This window comes from Rhagoletis zephyria, unplaced genomic scaffold (genome assembly GCF_001687245.7).
Source record: "Rhagoletis zephyria isolate East Lansing unplaced genomic scaffold, Rhagoletis_zephyria_1.1 Rzeph_scaffold_02019, whole genome shotgun sequence".
Taxonomy (NCBI): domain Eukaryota; kingdom Metazoa; phylum Arthropoda; class Insecta; order Diptera; family Tephritidae; genus Rhagoletis; species Rhagoletis zephyria.
Window position 1 is genome coordinate 13,498 of NW_016159103.1, and position 19,193 is coordinate 32,690.

A 19,193-nucleotide genomic window follows, 5' to 3' on the forward strand; every position below is an offset into this window, starting at 1 on the left:
CAGACGGACAGACGGACAGACGGACGGACAGACAGACATGGCTTAATCGATTTCTTTTTTCATCCTGATCATTTATGTATACATTTGTCTATATCTATCTCGATTCGTTTTGGCTGTTACAAACAAACGTTATGTGAACAAAATTAATATACCCTTGTGCACAAGTGCGCTCGGGTATAAAAAGGCGCCCTGGTGGGTTGACGGCGAAAAAATACGCTTAAAAATTGTTTACGAAAAAAGGCGCTTAAGGAAAAATTCGGCGAAGAACGACAGATATTAAGGAGAAGAAAAGGTTTTTGGGTAAGGCTGTGGAGGTGAGAGCTCTAGTTGGGTTGTTTCGATCCCCTAGGCCCAACTGTCGTAGGAACAAATAGAATTTTTATTCAGTGTGAGAAAATATATAAGTATACAGGGTGTTCTAGATCACCCATTCACCCCTCCTAAAATGGACGAACAGGTTGTTTATTCGAAACCGCAAAAGCATAAACTACTAAGTCGGATTACCGACTTCGAGTTTCGGCCGCAAGTGGGTTAAACTGGCCGGAAGGGCATTTCTTTAAATCAGACATAAATGCTTTTTATCACAGATTCGGGTTCCAAGGACAAAATACATACCTTTTGTTAGAAACTTTCTTATCAGAAGTGCCTCTATAAACCTCTAAATGACCTTCGAACTTCAACTCGTCCTGGACTTAAGCCTGGGACGTTAACCCAAATATGTTTACACTTGTCGGGAGAGTTCTGGCCAGAGCAAGGGCGAGTTGTTGTTCCCTCTGACCCACCTCACACTCACCAGGCCAGACAACAAGTAATTAATTTTGGATATGTACATAAATTAATTCATTCGCTCTCATTCTCTACTTACACATGTGTCCCATTCCACGTATCAATTCTGTAATAAAATCCTGGTCCATTCTGCTCATGTCGCGCCAACTCCTCCCAATATAGGCTTATTACCTTTTCAGTGGAATTGTAATGAATATAAAAGCCACCAGCAATCGTTTTTGGCGGACGATCGGGTATACACGATATGGTTTTGAAGTTAAGATAGGTTGGCTCGTTCCACTTGCTTTTTGTGGCATTCACACGCGCACGCACAGTCAATGTATAATTCCAATTTGCATATGGAAGATTTTCAAGTATCATTTCACATTCTAATGTGCGACAAGTACTCGAGTTTGTATATCCATCTCTATCAACTGGTTGAACGTGAATATCATATACTAAATCTAATTGGTAGTATGGACTCTGAAAATCCCACCAATTCAAATTGACGCTATGGGATTTTATGTTTTCGATGTTGATAAAAAGTTTTGGAGGTATCGCTGGAATACATAAGACATACATAAATACACGGTTAGGTGTAAATATTAAATGCTTTAAGAATCCTTCTATGCCACTTACCACTTTCATTATTTAAAACAACAAATTCTTGTGAAAGATTTCCTAAAATATTACTCGCAATCAAAGTGAACTTGTAGACATAACCGGAGGGGTGATAGGGGTCCAAAGTAGTATTCGCAGTTAAAATTCCATTCTTCATAGTATATTTGAGGTCACATTTCTCGGAATTTAACTGAAATTGAAGAATAATTAAAAAATTAAATTTTCCTACAATATATGTATGTATATATGTATGTTGCATCATCATACCAAATCCACTTGGTACGTTAAACTATAATCCGGGAGTAAGTGATTCGGTGGAATCGAAAATTCACAAAACATACTGAAATAGTTATGATTCTCGCATATAAAATTGATCACTGGTGTCGGAGGAGTGCCTTGAAAAAGAAAAGAATACAAAACATATACATACATAAATTTTTTATTTTAGGATTTTATCAAAATTTAACAATTCTTTATCTGGAATATTGGTTTGTTTTTGACGAGCTTTCTCTTACCGAACACCGAATACCGGCCGCTTCGAAGAGCACACTTACAGTGCTTTAAACAAATGACCACGTGTTGATTTTTTTTTAAATATTGGCAATGTTTTTCGAGCAAAATTTTTTTTGTTATTTCTCTATAAAAATAACGCCCAAGCTTTAACCAAAATCATATAAATCACTATTTCAAACTTTATACAAAATTTAGGAAAATTCAACAAATTTTCAACTTTTTACTCTGAATGTTTAGAACGTTTTTGGGTATGCCGTTGTATATTCCATACAACTTTAGTCTAATGTGAGTACAGTGAAACCTCGATAGAACGAATTTGAAAGAGTTGGATAAATACTTCGCTATACCTATATATAGTTTCGTTATATTTATAGAATAGCAAACCCGGGATACAACGAAAAATGTAAAGTTTTGGAGAAACATTCGTTATAGGTATAGGTTAGTTTTTTTTTTTTATAACGGTACTCTAATCGTCAACCGACATTCCGAAATCGAAGGTGGAAGGCCACCATCCTGAAAAAGGGTGTGTAAGATTTTCTCTAACTCAGTAGAGCAGGCATTTGAGGGCCTCAACCTAATGCAGCCATGTTAGACATAACCCTAAGCTAGTCACCTGCAACGGTGGTCCACAAAAAAGGAATCGATTCTGTCGTCTATCCCGGACCTATGTATACTAATTTTTCTTCTTTTTAGTATATGCACATATTTAGATAACACCTATTGATTGACGATTGGTATTACACTACGCCACGAGTGGTTCATTTGTTTTTAGGCTGTACAACCATCTTAGCAGTCTGTACCTAAGGTCGGCTCACTTAAGGTTGGCTTTTTAATTGTGTTGATCACAAATTTTCTCCATGTTTTTGCTTAAGAGCAAGTAGTTGAGTTATTTGTAGAGATATTCCCGATTTCATTAAGCATATGACTAAGTAGGAACAGGCTCTGTAGACTTTAAATATGATTGGGATCAAAAGGTTAATTCCTTACTGAAGTAGGCCTAGGTAGTCCCCTTTAGCGCGGGCGATATGCATTTATGGGCTAAATTAAGAGCTTATTTTTCATGAGTTGCCTTATGAAATCTTAAATTAAAAGATTTTGTGATACTTAAATACATATCACATATGGACATTTACATATTCAATGCAAACTTCTACTCACCCACGTTCAATTCCGATTCATCTATGTGCTTATTGTCCAAATATGTACAACTATATTTCGTTTTTTGTAAAGATGCGTTTTTAATCAAAAGGATACTCGTTGTCCTATTAATTGACTGAAAATATAAAAATATATAAGTAAATACATATGGTTGTAAATAAATTACATCAACGTTCAAAAAATCACTAAAGGCATAGACAGACGGCAGCGTTGATCCGGATCAACTCGCTATTTCAGTATTATCTCGGGAATTAAGTTTCGGATCAAGTCATAGAGTTAATTTTAAAACTTAATGCGGATCAGGGACATTTTCGATGACAACACTGTCCAAAACGCAGAGAACTTAGAATGCAGAAAACATACAAAAGTAGCGTCGGCATATACCTGTTGTTGTTGTAACAGCATACAAATTCCCTAAGAGTTTTTGGGGAGTGTTGCTGGAGTGACAATCCTGGCCTCGTCGGCGGCAGTGCATTCACTACATCAATTTAAACGGCTAATTTAGTGTCAAGAACGTTCCAACAAAATAAACCAAGCGGGAAGAAAAGTATTGAGAGCAGTTTGAACGGAAGCAAAATGAGCTCAAAAGTTTCGGAAACGGTTCCATAAAGAACAAAAGGCGTACAAAACTTTTGGGAACGTTCTCAAGAAGAACAGAATGATAATAAAACTTTCTGAAACGTTTCCAAAGAAAATGAAATGAGAACAAAAGTGTCGAGAACGTTTTCAAGGAGGATCAAATAAGAACAAACGTCTAGGTAACGTTCTGTTAGAAAACAAAAAACCAGAATAAAAGTTTTAAGAACTTGACGTTAAGAATGAGTGAGGCATCTGCGGGTGGGGATGAAAATTTGTTTCAGTGGGTATCGTGATTGTTAATTCTAAGCCAGAGGAAAGCTTGATTTCAACTTCCAGATTGCATATCATTAGGGTGAACTGTTCATTTACGAAACAATTTTTAATTTTCTGTAAAAGAAAAGTTCGTGTCTTAAGTCTTTCGTTTACTTAATTTGTAGAATAATCTTCCATTCTTCGGTAGAATAGTTCAGAGAAGATTTGTTCCTGTTTCGTTCACTGTCAGAGGGTTCCTGAGATTTTAATTTCCAAATTGTTCTTCGAGAGAAAGTTTTTTAAACTTTTATTCCCGTTGTGTTCTTTGCCAAAACGTTCGGAGACCTTTGGTCCCATTTTGTTCGCTTAGGGAACGTTCACCAAGATTTTTTTTCTTACATAATTACCGTTGAGCATGTACTCGAAGGTCTTGTTCTCATTTCGGTTTGGGGTTTTAAGCGATCTTGGAAACAAAACCACAAGAACGACATTTAATTTCGATCATGTGTACCTTTTGTTCTCGGTCCCTGGTCATTTTACATAAATGAATTACAAAGAGCTGAGAAAACGATGTACCTTCATTGTAGTCAAGTTCTGTGATTGGCGCATAAATACATACATACATATGTGTATGCACTATCTATGTATGTACTACAAGTATACACGTGACAACGGTGTAAGAAACAAAAAAATACAGAAATACAGAGAAAAGTATCTGCCATAGGGTTACACTTACCTAAATATAAGTATGTAACGGGTGATTTTTTTGAGGTTAGGATTTTCATGCATTAGTATTTGACAGATCACGTGGGATTTCAGACATGGTGTCAAAGAGAAAGATGCTCAGTATGCTTTGACATTTCATCATGAATAGACTTACTAACGAGCAACGCTTGCAAATCATTGAATTTTATTANCTTATATATACTTACATACGCATGTGTGCATAGTTGTGAGGAAAATGTAATTTTCCAAACGTGCGAACATAATTAAGTAGCCTAACATGCATAGCCCAACCAATTGGGGGCACTTGTGTGAATATTTCGCACAAACAATTCGCAACGAATCTTAATTAAATCAATCAAAGAGACACGTGTGTATGCAAATGCAACATCGGCGACAACAAATTCTAGCGAAAAACCAATCAGAAATATAGTAATAAACGAAGCCGTTTAAAATGTATTTCGAGAACGTGAGAATGTCCAGTGTTACGCATAAACTTTGAGTTCCTTGCGGATTTCACAAGTGCCACTAAGAAGCAAAAATAAAGCAATTACAATTGTTGTAAACTAAATTTTTTCTTGTTAGTAGCTCATAGTACATATTGACTAACGTACAACATGCATGTGTGCGCATTAGGGTGGTTCAAAAACAGTAAAGTCGGAATTGTAATGCTCTCACTCCCTAGGAGTGTTCTATATCGAAAAAAAGTATACCTCTACTTTTTTTATTTTGAAATCAAAAAATATTCAGAGGTCGCTCAAAGCGCTCAATGTTTTCCATGTATTTTTATATGGGAAAAATAAATTGTTTCGTAGAAATGTTATAGAATTCTTGAAAGTCAATATTTTTCGATCGGAAAACTTTGGTTCTCTTCAGGACACTTTCAATAATAATACCCAACTTTATTTAACCATTTTTAATACTAACGATCTTTTATTGGTCGCCCCATTGCACTTTTTGGGGTTTTTGTGGGTTTTTGGCGGCCCTATAAATTATAGGTGCAATGAAAAAATGGTTAAATAAATAATTGGGTATTGTTATTGGGAATCTCCTCCAAAAATATTGATTTTTGACTATTCTATACCATTTCTACGAAAAGTTATTTCTTCCCCATATAAAATACATAGAAAACTTTGGGCGCTTTGAGCGACCTTTAAATATTGTTTGATTTCAAAATAAAAAAATATGGGTATACTTTTTCGGTATAGAACAATCCTAGAGAGTGAGAGCATAAACATTCCGACTTTACCTTTTCACATGCATTTTTGGACCACCCTAGTGCGGATACACACCCCGCTTCACTTGAATAGATACCTACTTTTTTCTTTAAAAATAGAGCTTTTATTTTAAAATAGTAGTGAAAATAAAGTAATTACTCTATAGGGATTGATTTTTACGAAAGATATGTTTTAACAAGTAAGAGCAGCGCTGTCTTCGGCTATGCCGAAGGCTTCATACCTTTCATGAACATCTGCAAATTTTACTTTGACAGATTACTGCTTTGAATACATCTGCATACATCGATAGAGGAGTTACATACTTATATAAAAAATCGCATCTAAACAATCAGAGGTATGGAAGATATACTTTATATGGCACCAATCTAAGTGATTTTCACTGCTATGTGATCGGTATGTAAACCGGTAACACAATTTATTGGGTTTAGTTTCCTACATAAAGGAGATATATGGCAAAAACTGGTATCTGAACAATCAGTGCTATAGGAGATAAAGCTTATACAGCATAGATTTTGATGATTTTCTCAGTAGACTTTGTATTATTATTTATAAAATATCTTACGAAATTTATCGGTTTTAGCTGTTCAAATAAAGGAGTTTTACCGTAAAATCCCATATCTGAACAATCAGTTGTATGGGAGCTATAGGTTATAGTTACCCGATCTTTTTAATTTTCACTGTAAGTTTTCTGTTGATAATTATTGAAAACAGTGCGGAATTTCATGTTCCTAGCTGCATAATTGGAGGAGTTATGATAAAAGACCTCATATCTGAACAATCAGTTGTATGGGGTCTGCAGGTTATAGTGACCCGATCTTTTTTATTTTCACTGTAAGTCTTCTGTTGATAATGAGTGAAAACAGCGCGAAATTTCATGGTCCTAGCTACATAAATGGATGAATTATAACGAAAAATCTCATATCTGAACAATCAGTTGTATGGGAGCTATAGGTTATAGTTACCCGATCTTTTTAATTTTCACTGTAAGTTTTCTGTTGATAATTATTGAAAACAGTGCGGAATTTCATGTTCCTAGCTATATAAATGGAGGAGTTATAACGCAAAATTTTATATCTGAACAATCAGTTGTATGGGAGCTATAGGTTATAGTGACCCGATCTTTGTAATTTTCACTGTAAGTATTCTGTTGATAATGGGTGCAAGTACTGCAAAATTTCATGTTCGTAGCTGCATAAATGGAGAAGTTATAACGAAAAATCTCATATCTGAACAATCAGTTGTATGGGAGCTATATGTTATAGTGGTCCGATTCTTCCGGTTCCGACAAATGATTAATACATTATAAAAATACACCCACATACCAAATTTGATACGGATATCTCGAAAACTGAGAGACTAGATTGCATACAAACAGACAGACAGACGGACAGACGGACATGGTTAAATCAACTCAGCTCGACGTTCTGATCATATAAGTATACATTTTAATGGGTCTATCTCTTTTTGTTCTGGTACTTACAAACATCGGACCAAAGTTATAATACCATTTCATGCTCATGAAAGGTATAAAAATAACTTAACAACGTAACGTGGCCAATTTTCCAAAAAAGCTGGTCAAAAGTCGAAAAGTGGTACATGCAATGTTAACCAAACCATGTTTTTTGGTTTCTTTTAAAAGTTCTAAATTTCACCACATAATTTCGAAACTCAATTAGCTATTATAATATACATATAATAGTATTTATTGTTAAATTTATTTCACGAAATTCCAAAAAAAATTTATTACGGATGCAATTTACTTATAGATACTGGCAATATTTTCATGACACTCAGTGCCCTCGAATGCTTGACGGTATGTTTGTTGTACTTTTTTATTTTGTACTTGACATAGCACCGCTTATGGTCAGTGTATTGTTGACTTGATTCACAAACAATACTCAGAATATCGCATTTATTTATCTACGAATACATGTAATGTCTACTTGAGTAGAAGGTGGATAGTGCACAAAAGTCTAGACAGACGACAGCGTTGATGCACATAAGCATATAAGCAGCCCTAATGTGCATTTACTCATGAATTATCTACATACAATTTGCGTGCAATTTACCAATTTAAAGTTGACAACACTGCACACATTTGGGAATGTTTTTTAAAAGGACTTTGAAATTTTAGGGCCAAGCTAACGCTGGGCCCAATCATTCAAGAGTGTAGAAGGACAGAGACGTCCCTAGTTGCCAGGTCATCAGCCATGAAGTTTCCACGATGTCACTGTGTGACCCGGCACCTAAACTAGCCTTATTAAGAAGTAATCCGACGCGATTGAGCAGTGAGTTTACCGTTTGCTTGATGACACCCGAAAGACACATCAGAAGTCCAAAAGCCTGAACATAGTTTTGGTGGAGAGTTTCTGGCAAAATACACCTCCACCAATCCTGTCTCCAAGTTTTGATCCGTCCGTGAAGTTTACCAACCAACTACCACCAGACAAGGCTTGGTTTCATAGATCTAATGAATTACTTTGGGCGAGAGACCTCACTTGTTACCAATACCTCTCCTACAGCAGTACAAGGCAATCGACGCCTTTCTTATCCTTTCCTCAATGCAAAATTTACGCGAAAATTCTGAAAAAATAACTTATGGATTTTGGGATATTATTAGGAATTAAATGGGGGAAAAATTACAAGGAAATTTAGAGAGATATGAAAATAAATGGAATTATGTACCGCCACAAGCGTTACAGCAAGTATTTTTGTTTTCGCAATTTTTTTTTTTTTAATTCGGTGGCACTGCTTTTATACAAGTCTAGCTATGTTAAGGGTAGTGAGTACAGTGTTTGGACATATTTTCATAGTTGTTAACTTAGTCCTATTACTAACTTAAAAATAACATTTTGATTTTTTCATTTCCGTGAATGTCTGCCATGGAAATGCATTGTAAAAAGCTAACTCGCTTTTGTAAGTTCCATAATGCGCATCAAGGCTGTCGTCTGTCAATGGTATAAGCTAGTCGCAACTTGTATGCAACAAATATAACAGAGGACGTTCAATGCCCGTTGCTTAACTGGCCAGTGTAAAATTTCTTATCCACTTGCATAGCCAATATCGTGTGCTTCGTAGGCATAGGCGCGTCTCTGCTGCCCCAGCAATAACGCACTCACACTTTATGGAGATTTTCATTGCTTATCTTTGGTGTTTTTGTTTTCAATGTTGACATTGTGCCAACAGCAATCGTTGATAAATCAGTTATAATGTACATACATATGTATATATGTATGTTGCAATTGTCTGCGTTAACTTGTCTTGGCATTGCAGTTTAGCTGTACAATCAGTCAAGTGGCCATTACATTCGTGAGAATTGGGAGTGTTAAACTTACATAGATATCTACTCACCACAATATCAGTTCTGATGTTCTCCTTGCCGAGGTCTTTTTGAAAATAGACTGGTTGGTCTTCATCATGTTTACATGTAAGCGCGGCATCATCGCCCTTTCCCATTTCGATAACAACCGTCTGTATTACACTATCTAAATAAAATAAAATAAATATCTATTATTAAGAATTACATCAAGATTTAGATACATACTTATTATTAAGAAATCTAAACCATCTTTTAAAAGGGAATATAAAAATCTGTATAACAAACTATTCAAATACTGCCATCCTACTATTTTGGACTTCAACAATTAAAAAAGTACATAGAAATATATCTGTTACAGAAACAACAACAATGAACTCACGATGAGTAGAAATAATAGCTTGGTCATATGTGTAAGCGGGGGACTTCTATTCGATACGCCCCCAAGTATAGGAAATGTCTCGTTTAAAGAAATATTACTTACAGAAAAAAATTACCAAGTCATAAATATCATTCCATTGTGGACTTTTAGTGTGAAGACGCACTTAGACTAGTAAATTAACTGTCCTTTGTGTTGCCTAAAAGAGAAAGAGATGATACAAAGCAAAATAAAAGAAAAAGAAAAAGGGGTGGGTTAACGGTAACAGCTAAGGTTTTTTTTTAGAAAAACGCTGCGTTTTTACATCAAAACTCCGAAAGCGCTCATTTCGGTTTCTGAAGCTCGTCGGGGGCGAAAAATAAGTGAGAAGAAAGGTATTCAAACCTTAAGTCTGAAAGCTGGACAGCTAATTAAAAGGTTTTGAGATTTTTCCATGATACATACATCTGATGCAATAGTGCCTTGAAGTGATGTTTGGGTTTTCCGCATTAATTCCCATCGTACACTGACCGGTGTAGCCAGCGGGGTCCCTACCATTTCCTTGCCCGGTGACAATTCGTCAGGCATTTCTTGGCCATTTTCGAACCTCCTTATAAGGTATTAAATATTAAAATGTATCAGGTGGCAGTGGTATAACAAAAGAATACGACCGTTTATCTCGCTGTGCCAAAATCGAATGAATCCCTTTTTATTTCCAAAATGGCTTATCCCGTTTGACATTTACCAAATCTTATTCGCTAATCTTACAAACGAGTCTCAAGGTCTAGTTACTTAAACAATTGTTAAGGCGTAATTACTTAAACTACTTCTTAAGGTCTAGTTGCATAAATACTACTTCTACTCCTACATGCATATACGTATACCAACTAAAGTGCCCTACGGCTCCTACAATATATATATTTAGTCAAATCCAAATAGTTCTACTCTAATAGTAGTCGTCCCTCGGCGGACAATTTCAAACGTCTAGCCTAATTATGTCATAAAGACAGCGTAATTGTAGGTCTCTGTGAAATGAAAAGAGACGAGGTCGCTGATGAGTTGGCGCGAGAGTCTTTAACTGTCTTCTTAGGACCGGAACCATTCCGTGCTCTTAGTTGGTCCTCTTCGAGAACCATAATCACTGAGAGTGGTTACACTCTGAACGCAGTAAGTACTGGGAGTCAGCCAAGGTATTAGGATAGCCTTTCAATATATTGGATGTTGCTTAACTATATAGAATTGACATCAGGCTACCGGATATCTAACGGGCCACAACCAACGATTTCATATGCATCGCATAGGTGTTATCGGAGAGTCGGTATGCCGGCTCTGCATTGGGGACGAGGAATATTCGGAACACCTTCTTTGTGACTGTCACAGAGATTTATTTATTCAAACCACCAATGCTACAACATCCTTTAGAGAAAGGAACTCGACTGTCAAGGCCCCTTAGGATTTATTACGGAAGCCGAAGGTGTATTGTGCCTACTAGGTTAAGGACAATATTTAGAGAAACAACTTTTTGGGCACCAATTCTCAGGTGAAGTAGTAAGCTAAACTTGGGATCTGTCCGTCCTTTTTAGAAATAAAAGGCGCAAGTTCATATAAAAAGAGAAAACGAAAAACGTGTTAAGAGCGAAAAAATTAAGTAAAAAGAAATTGACTCTTACAACAATATAATAGCGATTATTAAAATAACATTTAACTAAACTGAAATAAAGCTTCATTTATTACCAACAATACTAGTGCATGAATTTGAGAAAGAATGCGTAATTGTCGAGTTTACTATAATTAAGTATTTCAGGCATTGACTATAGCCTTTGATGATTTATTGCTTAAACTAAGCAAAGAGTATTTAAATGAAAATTCCGAAATAAAATAGCGGTTCATCTAACTTTCGTTTAAACTTCAATGAACTTGTTTTTTTTAGGGCGGTTCAGTGAAAACTAATAAGTGCAAATATTTTTTGCTTTTATGATTAGCCTCATTATCAAGGCTTTTTTTTCGTTTAAATTGTAAAGCTGGTGGGGGGGTTCGTTAGAATGAGTGAAGTTCGTTTTACGAAGCAAATGGGAAATATGCATACATATATATGTATATAAAACTGCCAAATCATTAAATAGTATTATAAGCTCTTCTTTCATAATAGTTAGGCGTAAAATTAAAATTTCATTGGAACATGGATTATGTGAATGAGATGCGCCATAATTTGACCCAATTAATAATTACGATGAATACAAATTTTAAACAAGTAATCAATAGCTAAATAGTTAATAAAAATAGTATATACATGTCGGAAATTCATGTAGATTTATATATATTTAGTTGACATTACTTTGTTTTATAATAAATACAAATAATAAATTAATAGTAAAAATCGTAAATTGATTTACATAAGTATATAAGCGTGTAGATAAGATAGGAAATAGTATAAAGCATGTGATGACCCTATACCCCGAATTGTCAAGGCATCACTTTGTTTACAAGTTCTATTACGTACATAAAGTAAAATCAATGAGCACTTACAGTGGCGGATCCGGGGGTACAAAAAAATCGCTCTACTTGTGTAAAATTTTCCATCCGCCCAAAGTTAGAGACGTATGTATGTATAGTTTTAAATACATAACAAACCCGTTCCACACCAATATTGGCATGAGGCGTGGAGAATCGCGTAGACTTGGACCCAGGTGGGCAAAGTGCCATAAAATTGTATGGGGGAAGTTACATAGTGGAGAAAGTAAATCTCCCAAAAAGATTTTTAGATTTTTAAGTTTCAGAGCAAGAAATTATGTATATGTATTTGCAGGTATGACAAGGCTTTTATGAAAAAAATGTATGGCCAGGTGGCGCAGAGTGTGAAAAATTAAATTTTTTTCTAGTAAAATCTAATATCTCGAGAACGAGAACACCCTTAAAATTACCTTCAAAATTAGGTAAATTTTTTTTTCTTTGTTCACCTGAAAACAGTATGGAATGCGTCAAGAAACCGAAAAACGCACTATAGTTGTATAATTTAAGGTTCAGTAGGCACATCCTATTTTTAGGTAAAAAAAAGTAATTATAAATTTTACTTTTGAAGGCAATTTTAGAACTAAGTTGACCTTAAAATCGTCCTTCTGATTTTTTTTCGTTCTCGATATATTACATGAATTTCGTAATTTTTCGCACTATGTGACGCTTAAATCGAGTAGCTGAATCTATACCATCCACAAGCAGTTATATTTTCTGATCTGATTTTTGAATTGTGTCCCTTTTGAAGATGGTGTGTGATATGTATTAAATTAAAAATGAATAACAGCCAAACACTTACCAATTGTCAAAATCGTTTCACTTAAAAGAGTTCCATTTTGAAAGCACAGGTAGGTTGACGGTTGATGAACTCCATTCAAAACTAACACAGCATAATTACTTAGAAGCTGAAACAAATTTAAAATTTAGGAAAGTGCACTAATGAAGCACATATGTACATTAGGGTGGTACGTAAATGTAGGAAGTAATCTTCAACCCCTACTTCGATGCAACTATGGTTGAAGATATCACATATATAAATTTTTGTCCCGATTGAAGTCGGTTAAGGCGTGTTGCATAGTGGTCAAAGTCCAGATTACCCTATGAAGACATCTTAACCGACTCCAATGGGGACCAAAATTTATATGTGATTTGCCCGACTTTAGTAGTATCGATTTTGGGTATTAAATGAAAAAAAAAAAAAATATTTTTAAATTTTTTGAGTCCATAGAGGCATCTGAATGTTGACTCCTTTGCGACACGCCTTAACCGACTCCAATCGGGACCAAAATTTATAAGTGATATCTGTGACCGTGATCGATAATGATTGAGGGGTGAGACTGAAAAAAATCGTTGATTTGATTTTTTAAGGACCACCCTAATGAATATACATACGTACATATGAATGCATATATCTACTATGTACTTCTGTATAACCAACTAACCTCATTTTCGATGTCGAACGGAAACACAAACTTTTCCATAGACGCATCATAAAAATAAGTTTGTGAGCGGTTAGAAGTCTTACACAATATAGTGGCATTACCATATTTGCCCACTCTTATACTACGTCTTATGACATCTGAAAGCAAGACAGAAATATGTTAATACATATGAATAAAAATTAGATGATTTTTAAGAAAAACATAAATAAATAAATATAAATCATGTTACATCGGTTGTTGGACATAAACTCGATCATAAATACGGAACATTTTTCCCTAGCTTCAATAACGTTGATTACTAGAAACGCCTGTTTTTCAATATAAAGTAAATATTCATTAAAAAGTACTTAAAATATTTATGGAATTTCCAGTTTAAATCGAAAGAAAGTTTATTAATGAATATCTAGTATATAAATATATTTTAATCTGGAAAATTGGTGTCTGAGAGACTACACGTCAGTATAATAGGGAAACTTCGGTCACGTCAGTAGCAGAGGGTTAGCTTAGTTGCAGCTTTTTTCACGAACATTCCATTATGAACTGCCACTAACTTTTGAGTTGACTTTATTTTGACTATGAATATGCCCCAAATTCTTTAATAAGTTAAATGAATTATTAATAAATATAAGGCTTTATTTGCGAACTAAATTTAGAGGGATTTCCACGTATTTGAAAACTTAAATAATCAGTTCATTGAAATTTGTACCCTAATGTAAAATTAAAGAGATTTAAGAAGATTTAAGTTTAAATATACTTATGAAAAGGCTTGCCGCCTGTTTGAAAATCGAATTTATTTAACTTATACGCAAGATATGTGTGTATATATGTATGTATGTATATTAGACCGCGTAAAAAAAAATTCAGATTCCTGCAATGCGACCGGTATTCGACACAGATTTTAGTATTTGGTATTAAAAATTATCCTCCATGAATCTCCCCTCTCTACGATAATTCTATGAGATCGCGCATTAAGTGTTTCTTTTTCCCATAGAAATAATGCCCCACATCATTTGGCACATTTACCATTTTGGGTTTACTTTACACCAAATTATTTAGCATGGGGCAATATGGCGGTGAACGTAGCACTTGTTCTAGCCCATTGGAAACAACAGTTGGTTACCAAAACTAAGTCGTCCAGGTGGTTTCCCTGCTTCTGCCAGCGATGCAAAACTGAGGCTATCCATGCTCGACATGTTTTGTTTTTGAAGGAACCCCTCGGTGGATCGATTGTCTGACCTTAAACGCATTACATAGTTATTGACCGTGTCGAAGGAATGATTTAAACAGATTCAATCAGTTCAGTGTGAACAGTGTGACCAGAAAATCTTACCAACCATTCAAAGGAGGATTCTTTGACGAAAATATGGGCTTCGTCATTCGTGATAAAGTTTCTTCGGAATTCGACCGAGACCGTTTTCATCCGAATATCGGCCAGCTATATTTGATTGACTTCTTGTTGTAATAATACGACGTAACTTGCAAACTGCAACTATGGAGATCTGAAAACGTGAAAAGCCCCGTATTAAAACTCGTTTTACAGCGACCTCATTGAATAATTATTACCGAGATAAGCGTCTTTAAATTAATTATTTTATGGTACGAAATATTCTTTTTCATTTAGCCCTCATTATTCTTATTTACAATTGACACTTTCGCATTTACAATTAACTATTCTCACTTTCAAAAAACACTTTCTCATTTACAACTGACGCTTTCGCATTTTCATTTGACGATTTCTCATTTACAACAGGAAATGGTGTAGTTATTTATCTAAGTATTTAAAACAATTTACATATTTCACTATTTTACAAGTTCAGTTGCAGTTGAATAAATTCTAGTCCCTTTTTTCACTTTTTCAATAAAAAAGTACTCATAAATAAGAGTATACGAAATACATATTTTTTAGGGTAAATGGAATTCTATTTCTACGAAAAAACCGCATACAAAATCTGTAATTTGCTATTCCGTAAAATTTTGTTGGACAGTTATTAGAACTGGTGCCTTTCATGAAACCTGATAAAGACATTACAAGCAAATTTGTGTATATATGAACAATCTCAGAAGCGCACGCTCATGCAATGCGAATTTCATATGTACATATGTATGTATATTTGCTTCTGAAGAAATTTTTATTTTTTTTTGGGGAACAATTATTATTTCATGTAAAGCCGAATTTATGTGTTTGCGTTAATCATTTAAACCTTACTACATAGAAAAGAGATGCAAAAGTATGTAAGTATGTATGTATGTAAAAAGTTGCTAAGTCCATTTTTATAGAAGAGGAAAATCTTATAGTAATTTTCTTCAAGTATTTGGCAAAACTTGGAATACAAAATTTTGCGTGCTTAAAGTAAACCAAAACTCCAAAAATTGCAGAAGGATTCGAGCTCAACTAAAAGTTTTCCAGTTCTTTTGGACTTTTTGCCTTTCATTGAATAAAAATAATGAAACAATACCTTAATCCTTTTGGAAAGAAATCGGAGTAGAATTTGAGCCAAGTCGATTAGAGGTGTATATTTATTTTTTTTTTCAAAAACCGATCGGATAAAAATAACACTTAAAAAGTCTAAGTTGGGGCGAAGTCGAACATTAAATACCCGTCGCACGTATTAAATATAGTTTTTTGACCTTTCCGAAAATTACCGTTACATGGTAAGCAGGGGTGGTTACCCTATTTCAAACATCCACGATAGTATGTTCAGTTAGATTTAATGATATAAAGTTATATACACTCAGAAAAAAGCATTTTCTTAAAACCAGAAACCAGTTGCCTCATTTAAGAGTTACTGTTTTTTCTTCAATATTGCGAAAAATTTACTCAATTTGAGAAGTTTTTTCTTCATTCAGGTTCATGCCAAAAATAGCGCGTTATTAATTTGAGGAAGTAAATTTACACAATATAAGTAATAATTTTATCAGTGTTGTTAAGACGAAGTTAATTGCTTTCCTGGCTCATGTCGGCTGTGGCGTTGCGTGAAGACTACTTCTTCTGGTTCTGAGATCACAGGTTCGAGTCCGGTTGGAGGTTCAATTTAAATGTAAATTACAAATTGTAAAATTAATTTCATATATGGTGATCTCCGAAATAGCTATCACTTCTACCATTTTTATAAAAGATGGTTGCTTTTCCACAATAGTTTTTCATTAAAAACGGCCTCAAGCTCAATAAAATTGTTGAATATAATTGTTATAAGGCCATAAATAACAAACAAAAATTTATAATATTATTATTTTCCGCCTGAAGATCATTGCAAATATCAATTTTGAGTGAATAAGCTTCAGTAGTTGCTAAACTATCGCATTTTTCGTATTTCTGAAAACTACCGTTATATTGGAGTTAGACGTGGTTATTTTCCGATTTTGCCCATTTTCAATACCATCCGTCCTTGGCTCAAAATTAGTACACACTAGGGGTATTCTCTGAGTCTTGCAAAGCCCTTGCACGGTGCACAGATTGCACGGTAAAAACCGGTTTTCGTATGGGACAGCTTTGCAAACCGTGCAATCCGTGCACCTTGCAAGGGCTTTGCAAGACTCAGAGAATACCCCTATTCTAAGTTTCGTTAAGATATCTAAATTTTTAATCGAGTTATCGTGTGCACGGACAGACAGACAGCCACGCTTATGTATGTATGTATGTATGCAGGTATGTAATAAGTACCTTTTGAGTGCGGCAGGTGTCTCAGCTAAACGAAAGAATGAAATATGAAACCAACAAACTCGAATTATAGGCGTTCCGAAAAAATTGAATGCATACAAATGTGTTAATGTGTTCACATTGGCACACTCCAACTAATACGTACATATCTATATATTTACATGTACACATAGTAAGTATATATGTATATACAAAAGCTATACGGCTTCTTTTGAAACAGTAATTTAACATTCGCTGTTTTGGCGAAAGCAAAGTCATGTTTTTATTTATTCTCAGATTTTTACACATATACTTGTCAGTGTTGCCATTTTGGTGCTTTTGGAGCTAGATTTAGCTCTTTATTTTTCTATCTAGCTCCGAAAATCCGGATGTAGCTCCAAGCTCTTTTTTTAGCTCTTTTCAAAATTATCTAGCACCTTTTTAGCGTCAGAAAGTTTTAGTTGTATTTGGTAACATATTAAAATTAAAAATCTATAATTTCATTGTACAAGTGTTGCCTAAAATGCTTTCGGCTTTGGTGATCTCAGGCTATTTTCGATAGCTTCATGTTATTCTATTTCGATTAAAACTTAGAAAAGTTCCATTCCTATGCACAAATGACGCGTAAGCAAATGAAGAACATGGGCAAGTAAGTCGATCAGTTTCTACAACGTGCGCGGGAGCACACAAACTATACCGGGCAGTAATTCGAGCTCCAATAAGCTCAGACGGTGTATTCTCTCTCAGCCGGCCATGGCAGAAAAGGAAAGTCAAAACTTAAGCGTTGATAAAATTACAAATTTCGAAATGCAGTGGAAAACATACATTTGCATTCATGGATAACTACAAACTCCACCATCTTGGTTCCATAATTAAAGATTTCAAAAATTAATTACAAGAAAATCCTTGTTCTGGACGCGCGGTTTTTGTTTTTACCTTACTAATTTAACCTTAAGGAGAGAAAAAAATAAAACTTTCCAAAAATATTTTGCGAAAAAATTATTAGTAACTCGAGTTTTTATGGTAAATTCAAATATTTGAAATTGCAGATTTTAACAGACTGTAAAGTATTTTTAGTTCATCGTCTAGTTTATATACGTATATGCGTACATACATGTAAGTGCCGTAGCATTAAGTTCGAAATATATGCGCCTTATTTTCGTTGTAAAAGTTTTTTCAGCACTTACATTAATAAAATTCGTTATTTTTATTTTATTGAGGAAAGTGTAAAAGCAACTTTACGTCAATAAATGCTCAACTCTAAAAAAATTAGCTTTTCATAGATACTATTAGTATTATTTAGGTCTTTTTAGCATTTTTTTCTACCAATTTAGCTCCAAACGCAATTTTTTCTGGCAACACTGATACTCGTAACTGCATAGTGACATACATACATAAGAACTTACTACATACAAATTTGTGCTCGAGCGTAGTTTCATTATCAACTGCATTTCGTCATAAATTGCAAATTAATAAAGAAAATAAATTAAGAAGACGCTGGCGTGCCGTGTATACAAAAATACTTTATTGCCCTCTCAGAAGCTATCAAGAACACTCGGCACACACAATAAAAAGGGAGCAAAAAAACCCCACTGATTAAACATTAAACTTAGGACGCTGATAAATGTACATACATACATAAGTAGATACGTATGTACTTACAAATTTGATATAAGTTAAGCAGGGTTGGCCTTAACCATCCAAGCGTCGCGGACGAGTCATAAATTTAGCGCCCGAAAGGCCACGTAATTCTCGAAATTCCCGCAGGTTATGGGTGGCCGTACCTTTCCTTGCAAATTCATCACTTTGCAATTACCCTCTATATCTCGGTGTACTGGCACCAATACGATTAGAATTCTAGTTCAAAGATCTACGGCATTCAGTTAAGGACTTTGCATTGTTGCATTGTGTTGCATGTATGTGATTCTTAAACTTTCAGGGCTACCTGACTGTCAGAAAAGATCATACTTACTCATTAATGAACAAAAGGGAAAATTTGTGAGCAACTTAGGAGAGCTTCAGAAAATCTTTAAAACCTCCGAGAGTTGATCTGTTGGTATGCTCGTATATATACTGGGCA

At 34.7% G+C, this 19,193-nt stretch overlaps 1 protein-coding gene across 1 annotated transcript in view; it reads right to left on the reverse strand.

Moving 5' to 3' along the window:
• LOC108365848 (cytokine receptor-like) overlaps positions 1 to 19,193 on the reverse strand; it is a 52,372-nt gene that overhangs the window by 4,510 nt on the left and 28,669 nt on the right. The window contains 7 exon segments of the mRNA XM_017620035.1: positions 866 to 1,325; positions 1,405 to 1,576; positions 1,654 to 1,781; positions 3,058 to 3,172; positions 9,201 to 9,334; positions 12,834 to 12,939; positions 13,477 to 13,613. Coding sequence (XP_017475524.1) covers positions 866 to 1,325; positions 1,405 to 1,576; positions 1,654 to 1,781; positions 3,058 to 3,172; positions 9,201 to 9,334; positions 12,834 to 12,939; positions 13,477 to 13,613 — 1,252 coding nt within the window.